The sequence below is a fragment of the Anarrhichthys ocellatus genome, unplaced genomic scaffold (assembly GCF_004355925.1).
Source record: "Anarrhichthys ocellatus isolate YVR2014 unplaced genomic scaffold, GSC_Weel_1.0 scaffold71, whole genome shotgun sequence".
NCBI classification, from domain to species: domain Eukaryota; kingdom Metazoa; phylum Chordata; class Actinopteri; order Perciformes; family Anarhichadidae; genus Anarrhichthys; species Anarrhichthys ocellatus.
The window spans coordinates 1,817,539-1,838,086 of NW_022280101.1; the positions used below are offsets into that span (position 1 = coordinate 1,817,539).

The 20,548-nt window shown below is 40.8% G+C and overlaps 2 protein-coding genes across 5 annotated transcripts in view; both read left to right on the forward strand.

The window, feature by feature from the left end:
* The window catches only part of itm2bb (integral membrane protein 2Bb), a 12,642-nt gene extending 1,404 nt beyond the window's left edge, over window positions 1-11,238 (forward strand). Inside the window, exons 2-7 of one of the 2 annotated variants that reach the window (XM_031873372.1) lie at window positions 6,737-6,904; window positions 8,102-8,170; window positions 8,711-8,860; window positions 9,275-9,385; window positions 9,543-9,693; window positions 10,355-11,238. In XM_031873372.1, coding sequence (XP_031729232.1) covers window positions 6,737-6,904; window positions 8,102-8,170; window positions 8,711-8,860; window positions 9,275-9,385; window positions 9,543-9,693; window positions 10,355-10,443 — 738 coding nt within the window. In that variant the 3' untranslated portion in view covers window positions 10,444-11,238. The remainder of the gene's footprint in view (window positions 1-6,736; window positions 6,905-8,101; window positions 8,171-8,710; window positions 8,861-9,274; window positions 9,386-9,542; window positions 9,694-10,354) is intronic. The other variant, XM_031873373.1, reaches the window with a different exon arrangement.
* Window positions 11,239-13,517: 2,279 nt separating this feature from the next.
* Window positions 13,518-20,548, forward strand: part of nek5 (NIMA related kinase 5) — a 16,928-nt gene continuing 9,897 nt past the window's right edge. For 2 of the 3 annotated variants that reach the window (XM_031873361.1, XM_031873364.1), the window contains exons 1-10: window positions 13,518-13,637; window positions 14,396-14,523; window positions 14,856-14,952; window positions 15,035-15,132; window positions 15,224-15,307; window positions 15,886-15,956; window positions 17,067-17,153; window positions 18,684-18,738; window positions 19,356-19,469; window positions 20,188-20,274. In XM_031873361.1, coding sequence (XP_031729221.1) covers window positions 14,401-14,523; window positions 14,856-14,952; window positions 15,035-15,132; window positions 15,224-15,307; window positions 15,886-15,956; window positions 17,067-17,153; window positions 18,684-18,738; window positions 19,356-19,469; window positions 20,188-20,274 — 816 coding nt within the window. In that variant the 5' untranslated portion in view covers window positions 13,518-13,637; window positions 14,396-14,400. Of the gene's footprint in view, window positions 13,638-13,784; window positions 14,011-14,395; window positions 14,524-14,855; window positions 14,953-15,034; window positions 15,133-15,223; window positions 15,308-15,885; window positions 15,957-17,066; window positions 17,154-18,683; window positions 18,739-19,355; window positions 19,470-20,187; window positions 20,275-20,548 lie in introns of those variants that run through there. The other variant, XM_031873363.1, reaches the window with a different exon arrangement.

Genomic DNA, 20,548 nt, shown 5'->3' on the forward strand with positions numbered 1-20,548 from the left:
TCTCTCTCTGGTATAAAGTCTAGTTAAACCCTTTCGTGCGATTCCTTCCGTCTCCACCCTGTTGTGAAAGAAGCTGTTTCTGTTTTAAGGCTTTCTGAGGAAGTTTCAGCGAAAGACAATTTTTCTATAGAAAAATCTTTCTATCATGACAACAAGGGGCTTAATGTTGTTCTTCTGGCTGCAAACGCAGCAGATTCAGAAAACGGAGAGATGTTTACAGCAACAAAAAAATAGACCGAGCTTAACATTTCTGCTGAGTGTGCTGAGTTCAGCCTCCCCCTGAGAGAGACATGGTGCTGGTTCAGAAAGGGAAGCAGCTTTCTTCCTGTCGAACATTAAGTTCCAGCTCGCTTCAAAAAAAACAGAAATACTATGATACTTAATTCAAGTAAAAGTATCCGTACTACAGTATTTAAATACTCAGTTAAAGTATAAATCCTCCATTTGATATTTTAAATAAGGAAACAAAAGTTATTTCCCTTTGAGACGTAGTGGAGTAGAAGTATAAAGTGGCAAAACAATGGAAACACTTTTGTCATATTTAATCACTTAGTTTGTCATCAGGTTCCTGAAGTCTTCTGGCATTAAGAAGTGTGTCTTTAGATGGAGGTAGTAGAGCTCAACATGGAAAACATCAGGTCTGTTTGTGTCTAATTAATCCAGAGCATCGTTACAGTTAATCAGCATCTTATCTGCTTATCGGCTGCAAACACAGTTTGACATTTGTGCAAATGAACAATGAGCTTCCCGCTGTGTCTTTGTGCTGATTCTGCTGGTTTATAGATCCAGTCTTTACGGTGATCTGCTCAATTAGAACCAGGACGGACCGGTCAGCCGATGTTTTAAAAACTCTCCCAATCTTCACTTTGTCTTTTGCCCAAAAGGGTCTTAAAATAGTAATAACTGTGATTGAAAATGCAGCAAATACTCCCATTTGAATAGCTGTTATTTTAATTGATATATTAATAAAGTTATTGATTGATTTATCTTTTATAAGTTGTACAATCGAACAGACGTTACTTGAGTTTGTGGTGATCGGGCCTCGGTTTCTCTGCTTATAGACGACACTTAAAATAACCTCCAGCAGCTCACCTGAGATTATCTTCCAGCACATTAACACGTCACACTCTGCTGTCAGCTCTGTGTAGTAAACATCGCAGCAGCGTGTGAATCCAGGTTAATCAAGTTTCCATCACAAGTCACCTGCTTTTATCTTAACAACAGCGTGCATTTGTTAAGCTGTACTTAACGTTTGTTTTGTATTTCTTCCCCAACAACGCACTGATTAACACAACTTTGAGTTTGTTAATTGAAGCCAGCTGAGTAAACAGCGTTTTGTTGCTGACGGTGAGAGAGTCTGAACTATAAAAGTGGTTTTATAGGATCTGAGGTACTGCAGCCGGATATACTCGGAGACCGTGGTCTGTGGATGCAGGAACGAAGCTTTATTAAGACGTGTTGGCTGCTGCTGACCTCGCTGTTGCTCTGCTGATGATGTGTGAGAGGGAATTATTTTTATATGTGCGGGTTAAGAGCGTGCATGTGGGAATACCAGACGAGCACATAAAAGTCATAAATTACTGTTGGCTTTTACAGTGAAAGTTGTGCGTTTTTGAAGTATTCAATGACTGTGCAGTCTGTGACTTTGTGGACGTGTGTCGGCAGGTAACGCACACCTACTGTGTGTTCCTGTTTTGTGATGATGGAATGAGTCCACAGTGTGCCAAAGGATTCACTGTGTACAGATCTCAAACAGACATGGTGATGGGAGTGAATCTTCTCCAGGCCCTGAAGCAACAATGAGATCTCTCATTTAGTAAACAGAGTATGCATGTATTCCCTTTTCACCTCTACTTTGTTTCCCTGCTACAGGTGTTTTTTGGGTAGCTGGTGCACCATCACTGCAGGGTTTAACAGGGTTTTGTGAAATGATAAATCAATTAATCAATCATTCGATCCTAAATGCTTTAAAATGCAACGTTCCAGCTTCTAAATTGTGAGGAATGGCTGTTCTTCTTTGTCTTACGTGATAGTCAAATAAGGACTAAGAAATTTGGACTCTTGGTCGGACAAACTTTTCACTTTTGGATTCAGAAAGTGACGGAGAGAAATTGTGAACCAAATGATTAAATTAGAATAACAGGCATTAGTTGCAGGCAGCCATCTTTCATACTTGATGTTGTTCTTCATCTTGCCGCAGTTAACAGGTAATTCATTCATGGAAATGATTTACATCTATTTCCATCTCTGGCTACCAGAGACCTTCTCCATGTGAATCTCACAGCTTTACTTTACTTCAGTTTGCTGGCTGCACTTTGGGTCATTTGGTACAAACCCAAAAATTACAACCAAACTGCATCAGTTGCATTCTTTTTAGGGATAAAGATGGCTGGTGGACTTGAGAAGGAACAGTCATTTGAAGGAAAATATCGTGTGTTTGTGAAGAGGACTTTCTACCTTAATGTATTAAAGATCTTAGTCCTCTCAGCCCAATCAACTGGACCCAATCAAGCTTATGCTGTCGGAGATTCCAAACCTTCCAGCGGTATCGTACATACGCGGCTACATTACAGGATTACAGCCCAAATTTCTCCCTGAGCTACTTGCTGCTGCTCTCAGCCTTGCGTGTCCTCCGATCGTCGTCTGAGGCATGCAGACGACTTGAGAAGGATTACGGTTTAATCGGTCAGATGGAGACTCAGCTGGAGAGACTTAGCAGCCTCCTGCAGGGGCGCCGAGCACTAAAACTCAAGAAGAGAGAAGATTAACCAACAGATATACAACCTCCAGAGACCCTTCACCCAGTGCGGAGAACCACATTTACAGCAACTATGAGATGAATGTGTTGCATCGAAAGCAGCGGCAACAATTTTGATTATCGAATAATCGTGTCGGTCCTCTTTCAAACTAAAAAATGCCAAACATTTGCTGGTTCCAGCTCCTTAAATGTGGGGATTTTCTGCCCTATTTCGTCACATTATGACAGTTGGTGAAATATCTGTGGGGTTTAGACTTTTGGCTGCACAAAAGAAGACTTGTATCACGTTGGATATTTCATAATCGTTAGTTTCAGCTCTGGTTATGTCTCCATTTAGTTTAGTTCTGCTTTACTTGAAACAAGTCTTGTGGTTTTGTTTTAGTGATGCACTCATTTTACATTTGTTGTGTAATTGGTTTAATGGAAGAGGAACGGACAGTTGGCTTTGGATTATAGTTTCACTTTTAGTTTCTCTTATTGTTTTCATGGACTTTAATAACTGGAGAATACAGTTTTTTTTCATGTGTGTAATGTCGCTGATATCTGAATAAGATAATCCAAGTAACTCCTGTGGTGCATCAGTGTGGCGTGGAAATGTTCAGTTGAACTTTATCTAAACTACAGAGGGGGTTTTTCTCGTTAAGTTGTGAACACGGTCTTCGGTGTGTCGAGTTCCTCGGTCTTCACAGAGGCCGCATGCAGCTCCGAGCAGAGGATGGAGTTTCAGGGAAACTGGAGCTGAGTCCCGGACACTGATACTCGCCTGTCTCACACTGATACTCGCCTGTCTGTCTCCACAGAGACGGGAACACAAGCTGCTCTCAGGTGAGGCGACACTCGCAACACGGCAGGCTGATCCGCTTCAGATATTTCGCCGTGGACCGAACCTTATATAGGATCACGGAGAAGAGTCGTGTATTTACACAAGATGTCTTTGTCATTACTTTTCTGTAGGATAATAACATAACATCACGGTAACATGACATATTTCTCCTGAAAGTCGGTCGATTAATGATCAGCTGATCAGTTAATCGATTAGTAGTTGTTGTTTCTTTATACATTTTTCGAGCAGAAATGCCAAACTGGTTCCAGCCTATTAAATTCGGGTTTTTTCTAGTTCATCTCATCTCAATCGCACACAAAGCCGGTCATTGATCCCTGTAGTAGCGTGAAGTGTGTGATGTGAATGCAGCCCATATAAACCAGCCTCACCACAGCACACCCACACCGGGGAGTTCTGCAGCAAAAAGTGCCAACAGTGGACATCAAAGTAGAGACGAATCATCATAAACGAGTTGGACAGACAGTTTGGAGAACAAAAGCGGGAGTGAATCAGTTAGTTTTTGACATTTATTTAGATACAAAAGGCTGAATGAATGGGAATCAGTTCCTGCACGTAAAACATCTGCACTATATATACTACTATATATATATACGACTATATAGGAAAACCCATGTGAGGATTTGGTGCAGTTCTTTGTCACACCATAGTAAAATAATAATCTTTTGGGTTTTGTACTGTTGCTTCAGGCGATGTGAATAAGTAGTAATCTTTAGCTGCAGCCTCGTCCTCCGTGAGCAAGTTTCTGACTGTACATGTTGTCCCTGCTGTGTGTGCGTGAAGTTGACGTACTTCACTGCATTGACACATGATTGTGTTAGTGTGTGTGTGTGTGTGTGTGTTGAAGTTATGAAATGGCAGTCTAAAGACCTGTTGGGTCTTGCTGTTGGTGAAGCTTTAGCAGACTGTTGTGAAACAGGAAGATCGCTGCAGCAGAGTCCAGAGCGCACTTGTTCTTTGAAACATATTTTAACTGTAACATTTACATTCTGTGTGTGTGTGTGCAACAGATTGAAGTAGTTCGCCTCTTAAAATTCATCAGAATGACCCATTGAACTCTCAGTAAACTGAGCTGCTACGCTGTGTTCATCTTTGAGTAACAGATTAATGACTTTAAAGACTTACGAGACACTAAAACACTTCATTGTGGGTTCAGAATACCAACTCACCACGACTATTATTTCATCTTTTAGCTCACCGGCTTGCCTTTGGAGTTTTTGTGCATAACGATAAACACAGTAAGAGAAGATAACAATAAATAGTTTTATCTCTTAAACTATCAATAACTCTTGTGTCTGCCTTCAGTGCCAGAAAGTCTCTAAACTCGACTGTTTGATGTTCTCATCTGTCTGCTGGAGGACATGCAGTAAATGCAAACATCCTCCTCTGCGGTCGTCTCTTTTCTTTACCTCGGAGTCAAAGGGAAGGAGAGCGATTCCAACAAACGTTCACTCGGCAGAGATGTCCGGAGCTTTCCAGCCTCGGGGAAATGTTCCCTTCTAGTGTCGGTCACATACTCGCTACATCTAACATGTAACCCTCACTTCCTCTTCTCAAACACTCGTTCTTCGGTTCCTCTTTTCTCAACGGTCTCTCGTTTTTAAAAGGGGAACTTCAATTTGAATATCTGAAAAACTGTTTGTAAAGCTGTTCTTTCAGGTGTTTGTTTGTTTCCATGTGTTATGAAGTGTTGCATTGTGGGAAACCAAAGACAATTCTGCACAAACATAATGTCAGAAACATTATAGTTGATCGTCTCTTTCAAATGTGAGGTTTTGCTGCTTTTCTCTGTTTGATATCAGAATAAATCGTTAATACGTTTTTGGTTTCGGAGTGTTGGTCTGACAAAAGCAGCCATTTAAAGGAGCCCTGCGAGTCTGTGATGGTGTCTTCTGTTTTTGACGTTTTGTGGACTTCTAAGGGAACTAATTAGACAAAATAGAAAGTTAAACACAAGTGTCTATTTCAGACTGACTTGTAAAAGCGCCCTAACTTACAGTGACTCATACTTTAACAAAAACAAACACCGGAAGTCTTCACGAGAACCACTTAAGGAAACTTCAGAGTGTGTTGACAATAAACAGCGAAATGCTTTTGTGTTTCTGTGTTTCTGTGAGTGAAACCACAGGTTGTTTTTTCAGGCCTAACATCAGTTTAAGAAGACGTGATGGTGGTCGAAGGAAGCAGCTCCACAAACGCTCACATCAATGGCTCCCGGCCGTTAATCCTCAGACCAGGTTTCTCCCGGAGTCTGAAAAAGGTTTTGTGTCGGTAGCAGCAGGAGACGAGTCGGGGCTTGTTCTGGAAGAAGCTGCTTCTTTATCCGCCGTGCCCAAAGTCCACCGGCTGATGGCGGGCTGATGGCGATAAGCTCTGGTTTCTTCTGCTCCGTTGAATATTTACTGACAATCGTGCTTTCCCCTCTGCTCAGCTCAAAGTCTCAAGTTTCTCTCAAGCACACAACACAGTGATTCGTGTTCGGTGTTCTCCATGACTCAGGCGGAAATAAAACGCTGAAAGATTCACACATGCATCATTTATTTATTTGAACTGTCATATGGGATATCGGTCTTTCCGCTTCAACGTATACTTGTATATTTACCAAGGGAGTAGTTGCGTAACCAAGAGGTGCTCCTCTAGCTTTATTGGCTTTATTGGTTGGACTTTTTTAACGACAGCCACTAAAAACAGCATGAAGTCACCACTGGAGATGCGGGGTTTTAGTTCCCATTTGATGCTATTCTTCAAAAAAATTTTAAATGGCAAAAAAAAGGGATGTGGGCTGCAGCTCAGAGGTCAGGAACCAGGCTAATGTGGACATGTGGTCTGCAACTTGCATGCAGTTTGCGTTTGAGGAATTAAAACGTGTCGTGAGCAGCTTGGGACAGGGTCGTAATGGTTAAATGTAGATAAAACACTTTGAATCAAAGGGTACAGAAAATACACTAGTGATGAATTGTAGAAATATTGGAAATTGAAAGTACCAGCAAGTAATGAAAGATCATAATCGGACAAGTGTGTTTTCTCTTTCGCCCCTGGAGGATCTTACTGTATATATTCATCATGTGGTTGAAGGAGATCCTATCTATTTCCTGACTTCATGAGGTCTTACGACCCTCGTTCTTCTTCTCCTGCAGGATGCGGAGGCGGCGCTGCCGATGCGTCACCAGTCTCGCGCCTGGTGCTGGTGCATGTGCTTGGGTCTCGCCCTCATGTTGTCTGGAGTGGTGGTTGGAGGTGCATACCTATACCGCTACTACTTCCTGGAGGTGAGCTACCAGCCCCAACAAGGGTGGGAAGAAGAGGTAAATTAAAACGATGATCAATTATCAGAGTATCGGCAAAGGAGGTTTGAAGGCGGATTAGATCTTGTTGTTTTTCAAAGGCCTAGGAGGAGTTGGCTGCTTAAAAGTCTGGAGACTCAATGGAAGAGGTTTCACAACAAACAGCCACACAAGCAAATGTATGCAATACAACACAATAACATAAAAGTAATAAACAAATCATCTGATGGTCTTTATTCGGGTTGAAGTCCACGATCCAACACAACAACAACCTCACGAGCGTGGCGTGTTAATCACATATTTCTGGAGAAAATGTGAACGGACGAACTCGACAGGTTGAAGCAAGTCAAACTGCAGTGAGCTGTTTTTATGAGAAGCGCTAACTCGGCCTACCTGGGCAGGTTCTAAAGCAGCGTGAAGGATAAACCGATTCCTGGGCATTAATAACTGCAGCAAAGTGGAATCAGCCAAAACAGAAACTTCACAGGAAATACAGCTGTGAGAGGATAAATGAATCTAGCTGTGTTCCCTTTCAACACTTTATAACTTTACAGTATTTCCTCCTTTAGGTAGTTTCATTATGTCCGGGTGATTTTAACTTGTGGCATATAACCCGACTATGAATCTACAGACGCACGAGGCTGTGATGGATGAAAAATACAGATACACTTTTTCTATTCTTGGGGTAACAAATGTCAGTCTTAAGATGGATTTATAGTTGTGCATTAGACGCGCCTGCGAGATGGTCAGTTTTATTTGCCCAAAATCATAAATCAAAAAATCTGCCTCAAAGGGGTTTCTAATCTAGAGCATTCCAACCCCTTGATTCAGAGGAAGAACCCTCCAAAATAACGAATCCAACCGGTAAAAAGGAAGCGGCGTCAGGTAGAGAAACGGAATGATGATATGATGTAAACACAACATTGATCCAGGACGACATCGAGTAAACCTCCTGGTGCTACGACCTCTTCTCCACCATGAAGACCTGGAGAGAGGAGCCTCCTAGGAGACGCACTCAAGGACACCACTCGCACAGAGCGAGAGGAGAGGAAATGTCTCATGTAGTAGAAGAGGCAGTGTTAATTCAACACATTGACATGCATTCATATCTACTGTAGTGATGCAGGCTCAAAGTAGAGACATAACTCTCTGATTTATGTCTCTTTTTCTGTCTGTTTTCTCATATTCTCTTTCTTCATCCTCCTCTCGTCCCTGCAGGAAGGCCGGGTGTTTGTGTGCGGCGTGAACTACCGCGAGGAAGACTTCATGATCCAAGAGGAAGAGGAGGTATGAAGCTGTACAATGCATCACTTCATTAGTATCTCTTCCTGCTGCTTATCAGACATTGATGTTTGTGTTCAATACGTGTGACGTGAAGTGTGTTTTTCACTGCAGCTTAATTAATCATTACAGACTGACCAAAGTCACTGACTGACTAATTAACTTCAGTCAGCAGTGGACTCGCAGTAAAGTCATTTAAATCTGTGTGCTCTCAGAGCTTTGGTACTTTATGTTGAGTTATACACAAAAAGGACCACTCTGTTGTTGGTTTTAACTTTGTTTGTTGTACAGTTAGCGTTTTTTTTTTTTTTTTTAATCTCTTCGGCCCTCCCCCCCCCCCCATTTGCCAATTAATCATTTATCAATTAATCGGATTTGTTCGACCGTGCGAACACTGCGTCCCGCTTTCATTCCTTCCACTACCCTTTTGTGGTTGGTGTTGAAATCGGCTCTTTCAGAAAGTGAACAATGGCAATAATCACCAAATTAACCGCCTGTGTGACTGGTTGTGGGGCCGGTTAATTAACTGGCTGAACTGGTTCGTAGGTTGGCGTGGATCTGCCGAACCAGTTCCCCCTGCGGCAGATGGAGGAGAGGATCCGGGTGCTGGAGAGGGAGCAGGTGGAGCTCATCAGCGTCCCCGTCCCCGAGTTCGGTGACGGAGACCCGGCCGACATCGTGCACGACTTCCAGCGGGTGAGACTCCAGATGCTCTGCTGCTTCCTGTTAGAAGCACGAACGACTCCAAAGATTGATAGCGAATTATGATTTCTGTTGATGTACTAATTGATCATCAGAAGACCAGATGTCATGTAAATTATATTGTAATGTTAATGTAACAAGGTGCCGTATGAGAGATTAGTTACATTCGTAAGACTTCACATAAAGAACACAGTATTCAAATAATTGCAGCTGTCAATGAAACACTTCCTGTGGATTTTCACATTAAAAACCCACCAATAACGAGCAGGCTGGAAGACTTTTAATGTGAAAAATTAGCTGGAAGTGTCTTGCATTGTATTAAAAATCGAAGGGCCATTGAGGTAAATAAAATACTGCTTTTATAAATACTAGTTTTCTTGGTTTGTAACTGTTTGTCTTGGTTTTCAGAGGTTGACCGCCTATCTTGATCTGAGTCTGAACAAGTGCTACGTCATCCCGCTCAACACCTCCATTGTCATGCCCCCCAGAGACTTAATGGAGCTGCTCAGCAACGTCAAGGTGACTGAGGACAGCGTTAAATGAGGAGATCAATACCTTTGGACAGAGCCAGGCTCGCTGTTTCCCTGTTTCCAGTCTTTTTAGAATGTATATTTAAGGGTTGGCAGGTGTTAGTGGATATTATGTAATCATTATTATTTGTCCTCTCCCTGGCCAGGCCGGCACCTACCTGCCTCAGTCTTACCTGCTCCACGAGGAGATGATTGTGACAGAGCGCCTGGAGCACGTCGACCAGCTCGGCTACTTCATCTACAACCTCTGCCGCGGCAAAGACACCTTCAAGCTGCAGCGCAGAGACAGGATTCTGGGTAGGAATAGAAAGGCATTCAGGCCTTTTTATATATTTAAGTTTATGAAAATGACTTTTAATTTTAAGTGTAACAGTTAACAAATTTAGCTTCTCCCGCAAACATACTCTGGTGTCGTTCAGGCTTGTGGCCATGTGTGTTTCTGTGATACTTGTACATATCACAGGGTTTATTGTATGTATCCACAGGGGATCAGTTCCACAGTTCCCATAGAAGAAATCAGGAAACAGAAATGAGTTTCACCCTGTTGACAGTGTAAACAAATCTAAAAGACTTATCAACGGAAATGGACGAGACAATGACAAGATAGTGACGCATTAAAGAGGAATTTGGTTCACCGTGTGTTGCTTAAAGATCACGTGTGGCTACGGATGTAACGGTACACGGAAGTCATGGTTCAGTTCATACCCCGTATTCACAGTCAGTTAGGTGTGGGTTCAGTAAAGCGGAGAAAACAAATGCAAGGATACCAGCCATCCATCCGGCCAAATTTCAGGAAGTTTCCCGTGCCTTTGCAAGCCTAATTCGTAGCACCTACAACGACAGTCTGAACACACCTTGATACTTTAAGCTGAGTTTAATCTTCGCTGTCCGTGGCGCTTCACAGGGAATCTAACTAGGGACCTCAGCGGTACACTAAATCCCTCTGTTTGACTTACAGGTATGCAGAAGCGTGAAGCTCTGAACTGCCACAAGATTCGTCACTTCGAGAACAAGTTTGTGGTGGAAACTCTGATCTGTGAGCCTTAAGAGTCCTCGTCGCCTCACAGCTGCTCTTAAAGTCACTGGTGTGCAGTGAGATCTGTTTGTTTTTTTTAAAACCCATCTTTTTTTCTTCTGTCCTTTACTTCAGGTAGTTTGACTGGTTGAGAAGAGTGAAATGTGAAGCTGTTTGGTAAAGCTATTCATTGATTGTGATTTAAAACAAACAAAACAAAAAAAGGCAAAGAGTTGTGTATTTTTCCACTTTTCTGTACGGGGATCTTCTTGGAATGTTTTCATAAATAACTAGTTAAAAGTCATCTGATTATGAAATAGTAAATTATTTTAATCAAAATAAATGCAATTATTAGCATGAACACGTATTTCAGTAGACGAGGGTAAATGTAGTTTGCCGTCTTTTCAGTACAAACATATTGAGTTTCAAGAGAAAGGTGACTTTTATACCACTCATCCTGGTTGTTGAAGCAGAATCAGTCCAGGGAGACTTTTTTTGTTTTTTGTATTTTGTCTGCTGTAGCTATTAATACACTGCACCTGTTCTTCCTTAACTGGAAAATGATCTTAAAATACGAGTGTGAATACGTGCTTCTCTTTTTAAGCTTCGATTATGAGTTTGCATTGAATAGAAATGAGAAAATATAATTCACAGCAGGGCGTTTAGACACACGCTTATGTTGAAATCTGTTTTCTCAAGGGTTGTCTGTCTTTTTTTTGAATGTGTAATTTGTCTTTTGGATAACTCTACTTGTTGTACTAATTTGTGTATATACTCTCTTTAAAGTTACGAACAGACCAACACAATAAAGAAAATAGAAAAACAAACCTGGTGCTCTCGTGTGTTTTCGTTCCTTTGAGACGTCGTTAAGCTGCCGGTATCCTCCGCATAAAGGAACGTTTTTAGCGAACACCGAAATGTATCAAACCGAACTATTGTTGGTGTTTTTTAATATCAGAATTTTAATTTAATGTTAACTTCTACTTTATATTTCCTCTTTTCTTCACTATATTTATCTGACGGCACTAGTTACTCTGGATTTTACATAATATGATAAGAGTATAAAATATAATGCATTGTTAAAGAGGGGTTTGTGTGTAGTTGTCTCTTGTCATGTTTCACGTCTGAGTCTTCATCAATTCCACCAAAGAGACATTTCCCCTCTAAATGTCTCGCATGGTTTCATTTCAGTTGATGTTCAAATTATCAATATTTCAATTAAAATCAAATATGAGAGAAACGTCTATGAGCTGAAACTAGATGGGGCCTGACCCCTCGGTTGGGAACCACTGGACTAATCTAGCATGTATGTAAAGTACTTAAAAGTAGCTCCACCTTGAGCAGCTACAAAAGTAAAATGGAAACAATCTCATGTCACAGGAGACATTTTACAGAATGACTTATTTCGCTGATACGTACTTAAGCATGATTTTGAAAGCAGGCCTTTTACTTGTACTTATTCCACCACTGATTAGTACACATTGTTTATAGTATTATCATAGAGGATGAATATCGCTGTGTACTAGTTGACATGTTTATTTGTACGAATCTGCTGTGTCATCATGTGACTTGTGTCTGTCGCCGTCACCTCGGAGGACTGACCCCAGATCAGCTGTCACAGCAGGCCGAGCACCTGCGTGTCATTCGATCACAGTGGAAATGTGTTCTTGATTACAGCACTAATCAGAGGGACCTCGCCCAGGGGCATCATGGGAAACGAGCCAGGTGGTTAGAGGTGGCGTGTCACCTTGACGGATCAGAGAGGAGGTTGTTCAAAGTGATCATGTAACGACAGAAGTTAATAACTGTTATTGAACTAAACTTCAGTTTTATCACGTCTTTCAAAACAACTACAAAGCTTTACAGAAATAGATTTGGAAAATACATTTTAATTTAATTTCTCGGGCACTATGATCACAGGTATGGAGCAAAAACAACATACAAGAATAACAAAACAATGGCACATCACATCACTGAAGTACAACAAATATTACTGAAACAAAGGACATTCTTCAAAAAAGCACCTAGTTTACAAATTACTTTTGGCTTATCTGATTGCAATACCATTTATTTAAACATAGATGGACAGTTGTGTGTCTGTTTTTGCAGTGGGAGGATAAATGAAGCTGATAATTGAAAAGCTAAGAGCTGGGAGCTAAAGACAGACTGTTAAATATTGCTTTGTTAATTCTCTGTCCCCCACTATCAGGTGAGAGGAATATCAGTTTCACGTCTGTATGTTCAGTGCAGATATGGGATCAAGATAGTTAGCCGAGCTTAGCACGACTAAAATTGTATTAATGTATTAATAAGGCAAATATTCAGTTGAAGATGCTTACACTACATTTCCACCACTCTTTCAGATAGAGTAACATACAGTACACTATGAATAACTTCACACGTGCACACACACACACACACACATGATGGATTCCTGGCATATCATTCTGGGGTGTGATGGCTAAAATGTGACAACGGCAACATGATCTGTACCTGTGAATAAAGCACCAAACCTCTGCTGCCAAACTGAGGATTTAAATCAGGATCTTGTCTTTGCAGTCACAGTGAAGCCTCTGGTTCTGATGACAGAGTGGACAGGTGTGAGATGAATGCATAATATATAAATAAAAGTGCCATCACACTGTTATGAATCTCAATAAATCTTTCTGCAAACCCACATTGATTGTGGGTGGTTTTTTGGGGGGCTTTCATAGTAAATGTTAAATGTTGTAATATGAATTCAAAGGGTAATTCAGGTAATTCAGCACAAACTTAAAAAAGAATCAGAAAAATGGAAAATAAATCTGAAATTTGAGGAACTCCGTGAAACAATTACATTTTCTTGGAATCAACTAACTAGTCAATTGTTTCAGATCTTGTAACAAATTCAGATTAATAGGACTACTATTGAAATTATACAACAATAAAGTTTATGTAAACTGGCAGTTGAGTTCTTTAGGGTGTCTTGTTGTCATAAACTGACTAAATTCATGTTTATTTCATCAATATGCTGGAAGAAAGATGCGTTTTGTCGGACTGAGCAAAGAAAACTACTACGACTACAACTCCCAGCATACCATGTGTTTTCCCCCTTGCACTTGTCGTATTTGACGTATTTTTACAGTATTCAGACCGTAGACACTTCAACGTCTCATTAGTTTAAACTCGTTGCCACCGCTTTTCATTTCACTATGTGACTTCTGAGAACAAGACAACTCTGTAGAGGGTAAGAAGATATGTTGTTATCTGCCACTAAAAGAGAAAAACAGCTTTTTATTGCCGAAACTCAACTTGTGTTAGCATGGAAGCTAAGTTAGTAGCCCCGTGTATCTGTCTCCACGGCAACGGGCTCCTTCCGCCGGAAGTTGTCGCTGTGAACGCTGGGAACATTTTGTTGTTTACGTTAAATTAGCTACAATTTAGCAGATAATACAGACGACTGTAATTTCAGGAATAGTATCTGTATTGATTAATCACATTGGTGGAAAGTAACTACATATACTCAAGTACAATATTTTAGTACAATGTACTTTACCTGTGTATTCTTATTTTTTATGCAACTTTATACTTCAACTCTACTACATTTTGAGGCAAACACTGTACGTTTTACTTCACTACATTTATTTAACAGTTGTAGCTGCTATATTTATATTTCACATACAAAATAAATTATTAGCTTATTAAATAATGATGTACTGCTGTTGGAGATTAAACTAATCAAGAGTATATGTCACTACAACATAAAATGCTGCACACAAAGCATCATAAAACCTGTTAGAGCTGCAACAATACGTCAATTAACTGATTAGTCGATCAAAAGAAAATATTGCAAATAATTTGATACATTTGTTAATTTATTGATGAATGATCATTTCTTTTTTAAGCAAAAATGCGAAAATATTTGATGGTTCGAGCTCCTCAAATAAAATAATTTTCTCTTCTCACATTTCGGTGAAGAAACTTTATTGTTATTTCTTGTTGCAGGTGTCATGAACAACTATGAGGTCATCCGTCAGATTGGAGAGGGTGCGTTTGGTAAAGCCTTCCTGGTTCGAGACAAAGGGGGACTTGGAGACAGACAGTGTGTGGTCAAACAGATCAACCTCAGAAAGGTAAAACGGTTCCTCACCAACCACCTGCAGCTCACTCATGTTTTAAAACCACAGCTGATACTGTACGGGCCTTGCTGAATAAAACTATTTTTAGAATGTATGGTTAAAAAATAACACTGCATGGAAGGTGTATCCACGTTTCCTGAGTTAATAAGCAGTGATTGCTTCAAACCAACTAAATATTGAAGCCCTTCAAAATCTCATTCATGAGACAATTTGTCTAATTTCAGATTAGATTTTAGAGGAAATGGTGCATAGTTACAAAATGGTTAGTGTTCATTTACACATGTAGAAAGTTAAAGTGTTGGATTAAAAGTGTGTTCGCTGCTCAGATGTCAGCGAGGGAAAAGGAATCGTCCAAGAAAGAAGTGACGTTGCTGTCAAAGATGAAACACCCGAACATCGTGGCCTTCATCAGTTCATTTCAAGGTGAGTGTAAAACTCTATACAGAACATGTAGTCGTGTCTTTGTGCTCAACATATACTGTAGGTTTGCTGTGTGTGTTTATAGAGAGGGGCAGCCTGTACATAGTGATGGAGTACTGTGGCGGAGGAGATCTGATGAAGAAGATAAACATGCAGAGAGGAGTCTTCTTCACTGAGGGGCAGGTGAGGTGGCCTCTGGAGGGCTGAGGATGCTCTCCATGTTTCTGTCATTACGAAGTAATTTGGTCTTAAAACTGAGCCGTGTGTTCCTCAGGTCGTGGACTGGTTTGTTCAGATCGGCCTCGGCCTCAAACACATCCACGACAGGAAGATCCTTCACAGAGACATCAAAGCTCAGGTATCTGACCGCCTGCAGTGCTGCACACAATCACGCTTCATTCACTTCCAAAAGCAGCACATTCATGATATTCGACATGAGTCGAGTGAGCAGAGGGCTGATGGGTAGCCATTACACAAACACACTTTCAGGTTAAACTTGGTCTGGTTCTTTATGAGATCCTCAGAGCTCAGTGGCCTACTTTTGGGTGGACTATGACTTTAACTGAGCCTTGTATCCCACAGACTCTACATCAGGCATTTCCTAGTACAACTTGTACATGGTAAACAACATTACCCACAGACCCTGAGGTTGAACTTTTTAATTAACGAGTATTATCATTACAGAGTTCAGAGGATTGTGAGGCTGAACTGTCCAGAGCTTCAGCTTTGTTCTGAACAAAGACCTCACTGTGTGCCAACTCCCAGAATAACTGACCACAGGCTGCGTCTCTGTTCACAACCATCACTATCTTTCATCAATCATATCTGTTTACACACACACACACACACACACATACACACACGTTTACATGCACAGTCACTGTTTCTCTGCTGGAACACAGGCATGCTTTCATTCCTGCTCTCCCTCTGCTCCAGAATATCTTCCTAACCAACGGAGGGATGAAAGCAAAGCTGGGGGACTTTGGAATTGCAAGAATGTTGAATAAGTAAGTCAGTGTCATCTTCACACTCACACACACACACACGCACAAACACACAAGCGCACAAACACACACACACACATACACAGTGCAGCTGTTTGTCTTTGAGTTCTCTGTAACACATGGAAGATCTCCAAACAAGTCATTATCATTCCACAAACTGTCGACCAGGACATGTAAACACACATGTTGTGGAAATAATGGTCGCCCTGCAGGACGGAAAAAAGGGGGAACATATTTATATGTATTATTTAAATTATTTTATAGAGATTAGACTGATGATTCACAACCGTTTTTGCTTGTAACCCGACACAAGCAAGCAGTTTCTAATTTGGGCCCGTTGCTGTGTTTTAGATGTATCTGAGTTGTTGTAGTTCCACAAAAGAGACGATTCTCCTCTGAACAATAACTGTTCAAATAAGAATATTTCACAAACAAATCAAAGATGAGAGAAAAGCCTAGAAACTGGAAACAGATTTGTGGATCGAAACTTAGATTCTTCTTCTTTCCTCTCCCACTAATTAACTCACGCCCCTCAGATTTATCTGGTGACCATTTGGAGGTGCCCGCCCCCTAGGTTGGGAACCACTGGCCTTAACTATAGAACTGGGAGATTGCTTGGATGAGCTGCGAACGGCCACTGCACCATTGAACCACCAGCCTTATTCTTCCAACTCCGTATCATGATGTTGCTCTTGTCTCTTTCCTGTTTCCACTCACTCTCCGGGTATGAAGCCAACTCCTGAAACAAATTGTGTTCCCAGTTGTGGAAGAACTTGACTGGACAGTTTGTAGTCAGGCTGCAGGTTGGCTAATGAGCTAACCTAGCTGCAGCTTTAACCTAAACGGACCTTTTGAGTTCTGTCCTAATGCAGAGCAATAAGCATATTTCTATTTGCTTGTCTCTTTCTTACCTATTAGCAGTTTCAGTGGGCTGCAGGTTGATGTTTTTAGCGTGTTTAGCTCTGCACACAAAGCTTTTAAAGTCTGATTTTACAAGCATGTTAGGAAGGGGTCATGTAATATTTGGTATGAATAGAAGGAGTGATTTTACAATTTTGTGTGACTTTTTGCCATGAACCCTGACTGTTGTGTTTGTGTCCTGTGGCTGTGCAGCACTATGGAGCTGGCCAGGACTTGTGTTGGGACACCGTACTACCTCTCCCCGGAGATCTGCGAGAGTCGACCCTACAACAACAAGACGTACGTACGGATGCTTTCACATGCTTTCACATTCTGTAATGAGCTATGGTGGCTCGTAGTTCACACAATAAAAATAAAAATCAGGGCCGGACTCGGACAGAAAAATCTTGTGAAGATCCGAAATGAATACATAATTCTTTTGCTTCCTTAAATGTTTCTCGAGCATGTTCACCACCTTTACCACCACAAACTTAAACTGTAAACGTTTTTTTTTTTTACCAATTCACCATTTATAAGCAGTTCATAAACATTTATAATTATTAAATAACAATTCACACTGTATATTATTAATGCAGTATGTAGTGTGGAAATGGTCCAGTGTCTCGTTTGTTTACATCTACTTTGAGTCCCAGCTGGGTGGAGTCTATCTTTTCTGGTTCACGGAGTTTCCTGTAAATTGTCATCTAAAGAACCGAAGAGGAGATACATTTTGACTGATTAACATTCTGATGCTCGTTATGCTGTTGGCTGAAACAAACCACGAACATGTTCACATGCAGTGTGACAGTTATTTTAGTGTTTAGTGTGATAAAAATTATGATGTTGTGGTTGTTTTTTGCAAAATGATGATAGAAGTGAATACTTCTGCAATCATTCTGTTACCATCTGGTTGCACTGTAGCACATTCACTCATGGGTGTTTCATTTCACCATCATACCATCATGCACACACACACACACACACACACACACACACACATACTCACTAGCAGGAAACTCAGAAGTGCAGCAAACACACACACTCACACACACGCAAAATGACAATCATTCTTTACCCTCTCTTCTGTGTATTTAGACAGATCATTGTACGGTTCTTCTCTGTAAACTTGTTTTGATACTACTGAGGTCAATGTTACTTCCTCTTTCCCACGCTCACACAGACATGTTTGGATTGCTCAACTTGTGAGACCCTCATTCACATAATCCATGCCTGAGCCCCTAACCTTCACCTAAACTTAATTCTAAACTCACTGGACAAAGAGATCTTAATTCCTGATATTGGCCTCATCCTTAAGTTCTAAAGCTATAGTCGGACCTCACAAACTAGCACGCACACACACACACACACACACACACACACACACACACACACACACACACACACATGCACATACTTACTTCCTTGCCAAAAAGGAAAAAAAGCTGTCGTATGACTCCAGAACTGAAAACCGTTTAACTAGAAGTTTCTGTTGGCTTCGCTCTGATTGGAGACTTCACTGTTCTGGATTTTTACATGATGGTTTTGTTTTCTGGTGTTTATGACTTTAGCTCAGGGGGATAGGGGATAATGTCAGGCCCTGCCCCAGCATCCTGTTTCAACACGAAATATGTCAAGTTACACAAGACGCACTAATGGTGCATCATGGTTACTTCATAAATGCATTCCCTGATTCTGTCAAGTTTCAAAACATGAGCTGGGAACACATCTGGGGTGATATAACAATCCTGTTAAATTAAAGTCAGATTGCATTTAATATCCTTCATAATGCCACATAGTGTGTGTGTGTGTGTGTGTGTATCCTCCCTGCAGGGATATCTGGTCTCTGGGCTGCATCCTGTATGAACTCTGCACCCTGAGGCATCCAGTAAGTTGCACCACACACACCCACACAAACAGCTCGGCACTTACACTGTAGAGCAAAATGAGCACTGCAACTAACGATGATTTTCAATATATATCAATCAGCGAATCATTTTCTTCACTATTTGATTGATTGTTTAGTCTTTAAAATGTCAAGAACTAGTGAAAAATGGCTGGTTAAGATGCTGACCATAAACCACAACGTAACTGGTTCAAATCCAGTCGGGCTCCTTTGCTGCTTCTCTCTACTCTTGAGGTGATGTATTCAAATAGCTTGTTTCATACAACCAACACTTAAACTAACGCGCCAAAACCTCTCACTTTCAATCTGTCACACGCTTAAACATCGACTTTCTTTTTTAACATGTATTATCATCATACAATGTCACTGTCTCGACAGATCCTACATGCGGTATAGACTGTATATAGACATGCGTATAATGTACATATCTACCCATACAATATGAATTTCTTTGCACTATTTGTATTACAATTTTATTTTGTGTTACAGAAACACTTGGCCTGTCAATAGACATTTTATTTATGTTGGTCACTGGTGGTTACTAATATGTATTGACACACATATTATATTATTATATTTCTACCTGTCTTCACCTGCAGTTTGAGGGCAGCAGTCTGCGGCAGCTGGTCGGTAAAATTTGCAGAGGGAGCTACAACCCAGTACCGAGCCACTACTCCTACGATCTCCGCCTGCTGGTCACCCAACTCTTCAAGGTGAGATACTCGTCATATATTCTCTTCACAGTGTGTGGATATGAGGTGCATCAACCATAAGTAGGTCTGCATAAACAACAGATCGGGACTTGTAGCTAAACCTGGACTTGAACATTGATGACACAAATTTTAACAAGTCAATTCAATTGTGACGTGATTCAAAATTCTGGAAGGAAACTGAAATGAAAACAATACAGAATACCAAAGTTGCTGGTTTACCTAAAGGGTCTTCTGACATTTTCACAATTTGCCAGACATATTCTTCCTTTAATCGCCTGCTGAGCTCTCCGAGTTCAAACTGCAAAACAAGTTAATTTGAAACAGAAAGTGTCAATGTCAGAAAGGCAGGAAACTGTTTGAGCAGCTGTTCAGGATATCAGCCTGAGCTGCAGATAAGGAAGCTTCCATTGTCTACTGTAGACACTCAGGCAGATGAAACATACCGCAGCATTTGGAATGTTAATTATTGCTGCTGTCTTTCAGATGTTTACAGGAGCTTTGGAACAGATTAAACAGAATTTAGAGTAGAGAAAGTAAGTGACATTGTTGGAAATCTATGTTTTGTCACTTGCGATGAGTTTTGTTATTGGACTGCACAAATAATTATCAATTAATTTAATAGATATAAAAGAATCTTCTGCAAATGATGCTGCTCTTCAGTGTTCATCTTCACTTTCATTATCCTCACACACGTAAAGACACTCACATTGTTTATCAGGTCAACCCCCGGGACCGACCCTCGGTCAGCTCCGTCCTCAGGCGTCCATTCCTGGAGAAGCACATCAGCAAACACCTGGATCCACAGGTAATGAATCTGATCGGCTCACTACTCACTCCATTAAACAATCAAATCAGTGAAAGGTTTTAAAAATACACAGTATATCCCTGAAATACAGCAAAATATTTCAGTGCCTTGAATTTAGTGGTACTTAAATTTTACATGTATTTGTTCAGTTTCTTACAATATTTGAATCTCTGTGGCCATTATCTGTTTCCATGGATCAGGGTCCCCAGAAGAACAGATGAATAAACGTGTGTGTGTGTGTGTGTGTGTGTGTGTGTGTGTGTGTGTGTGTGTG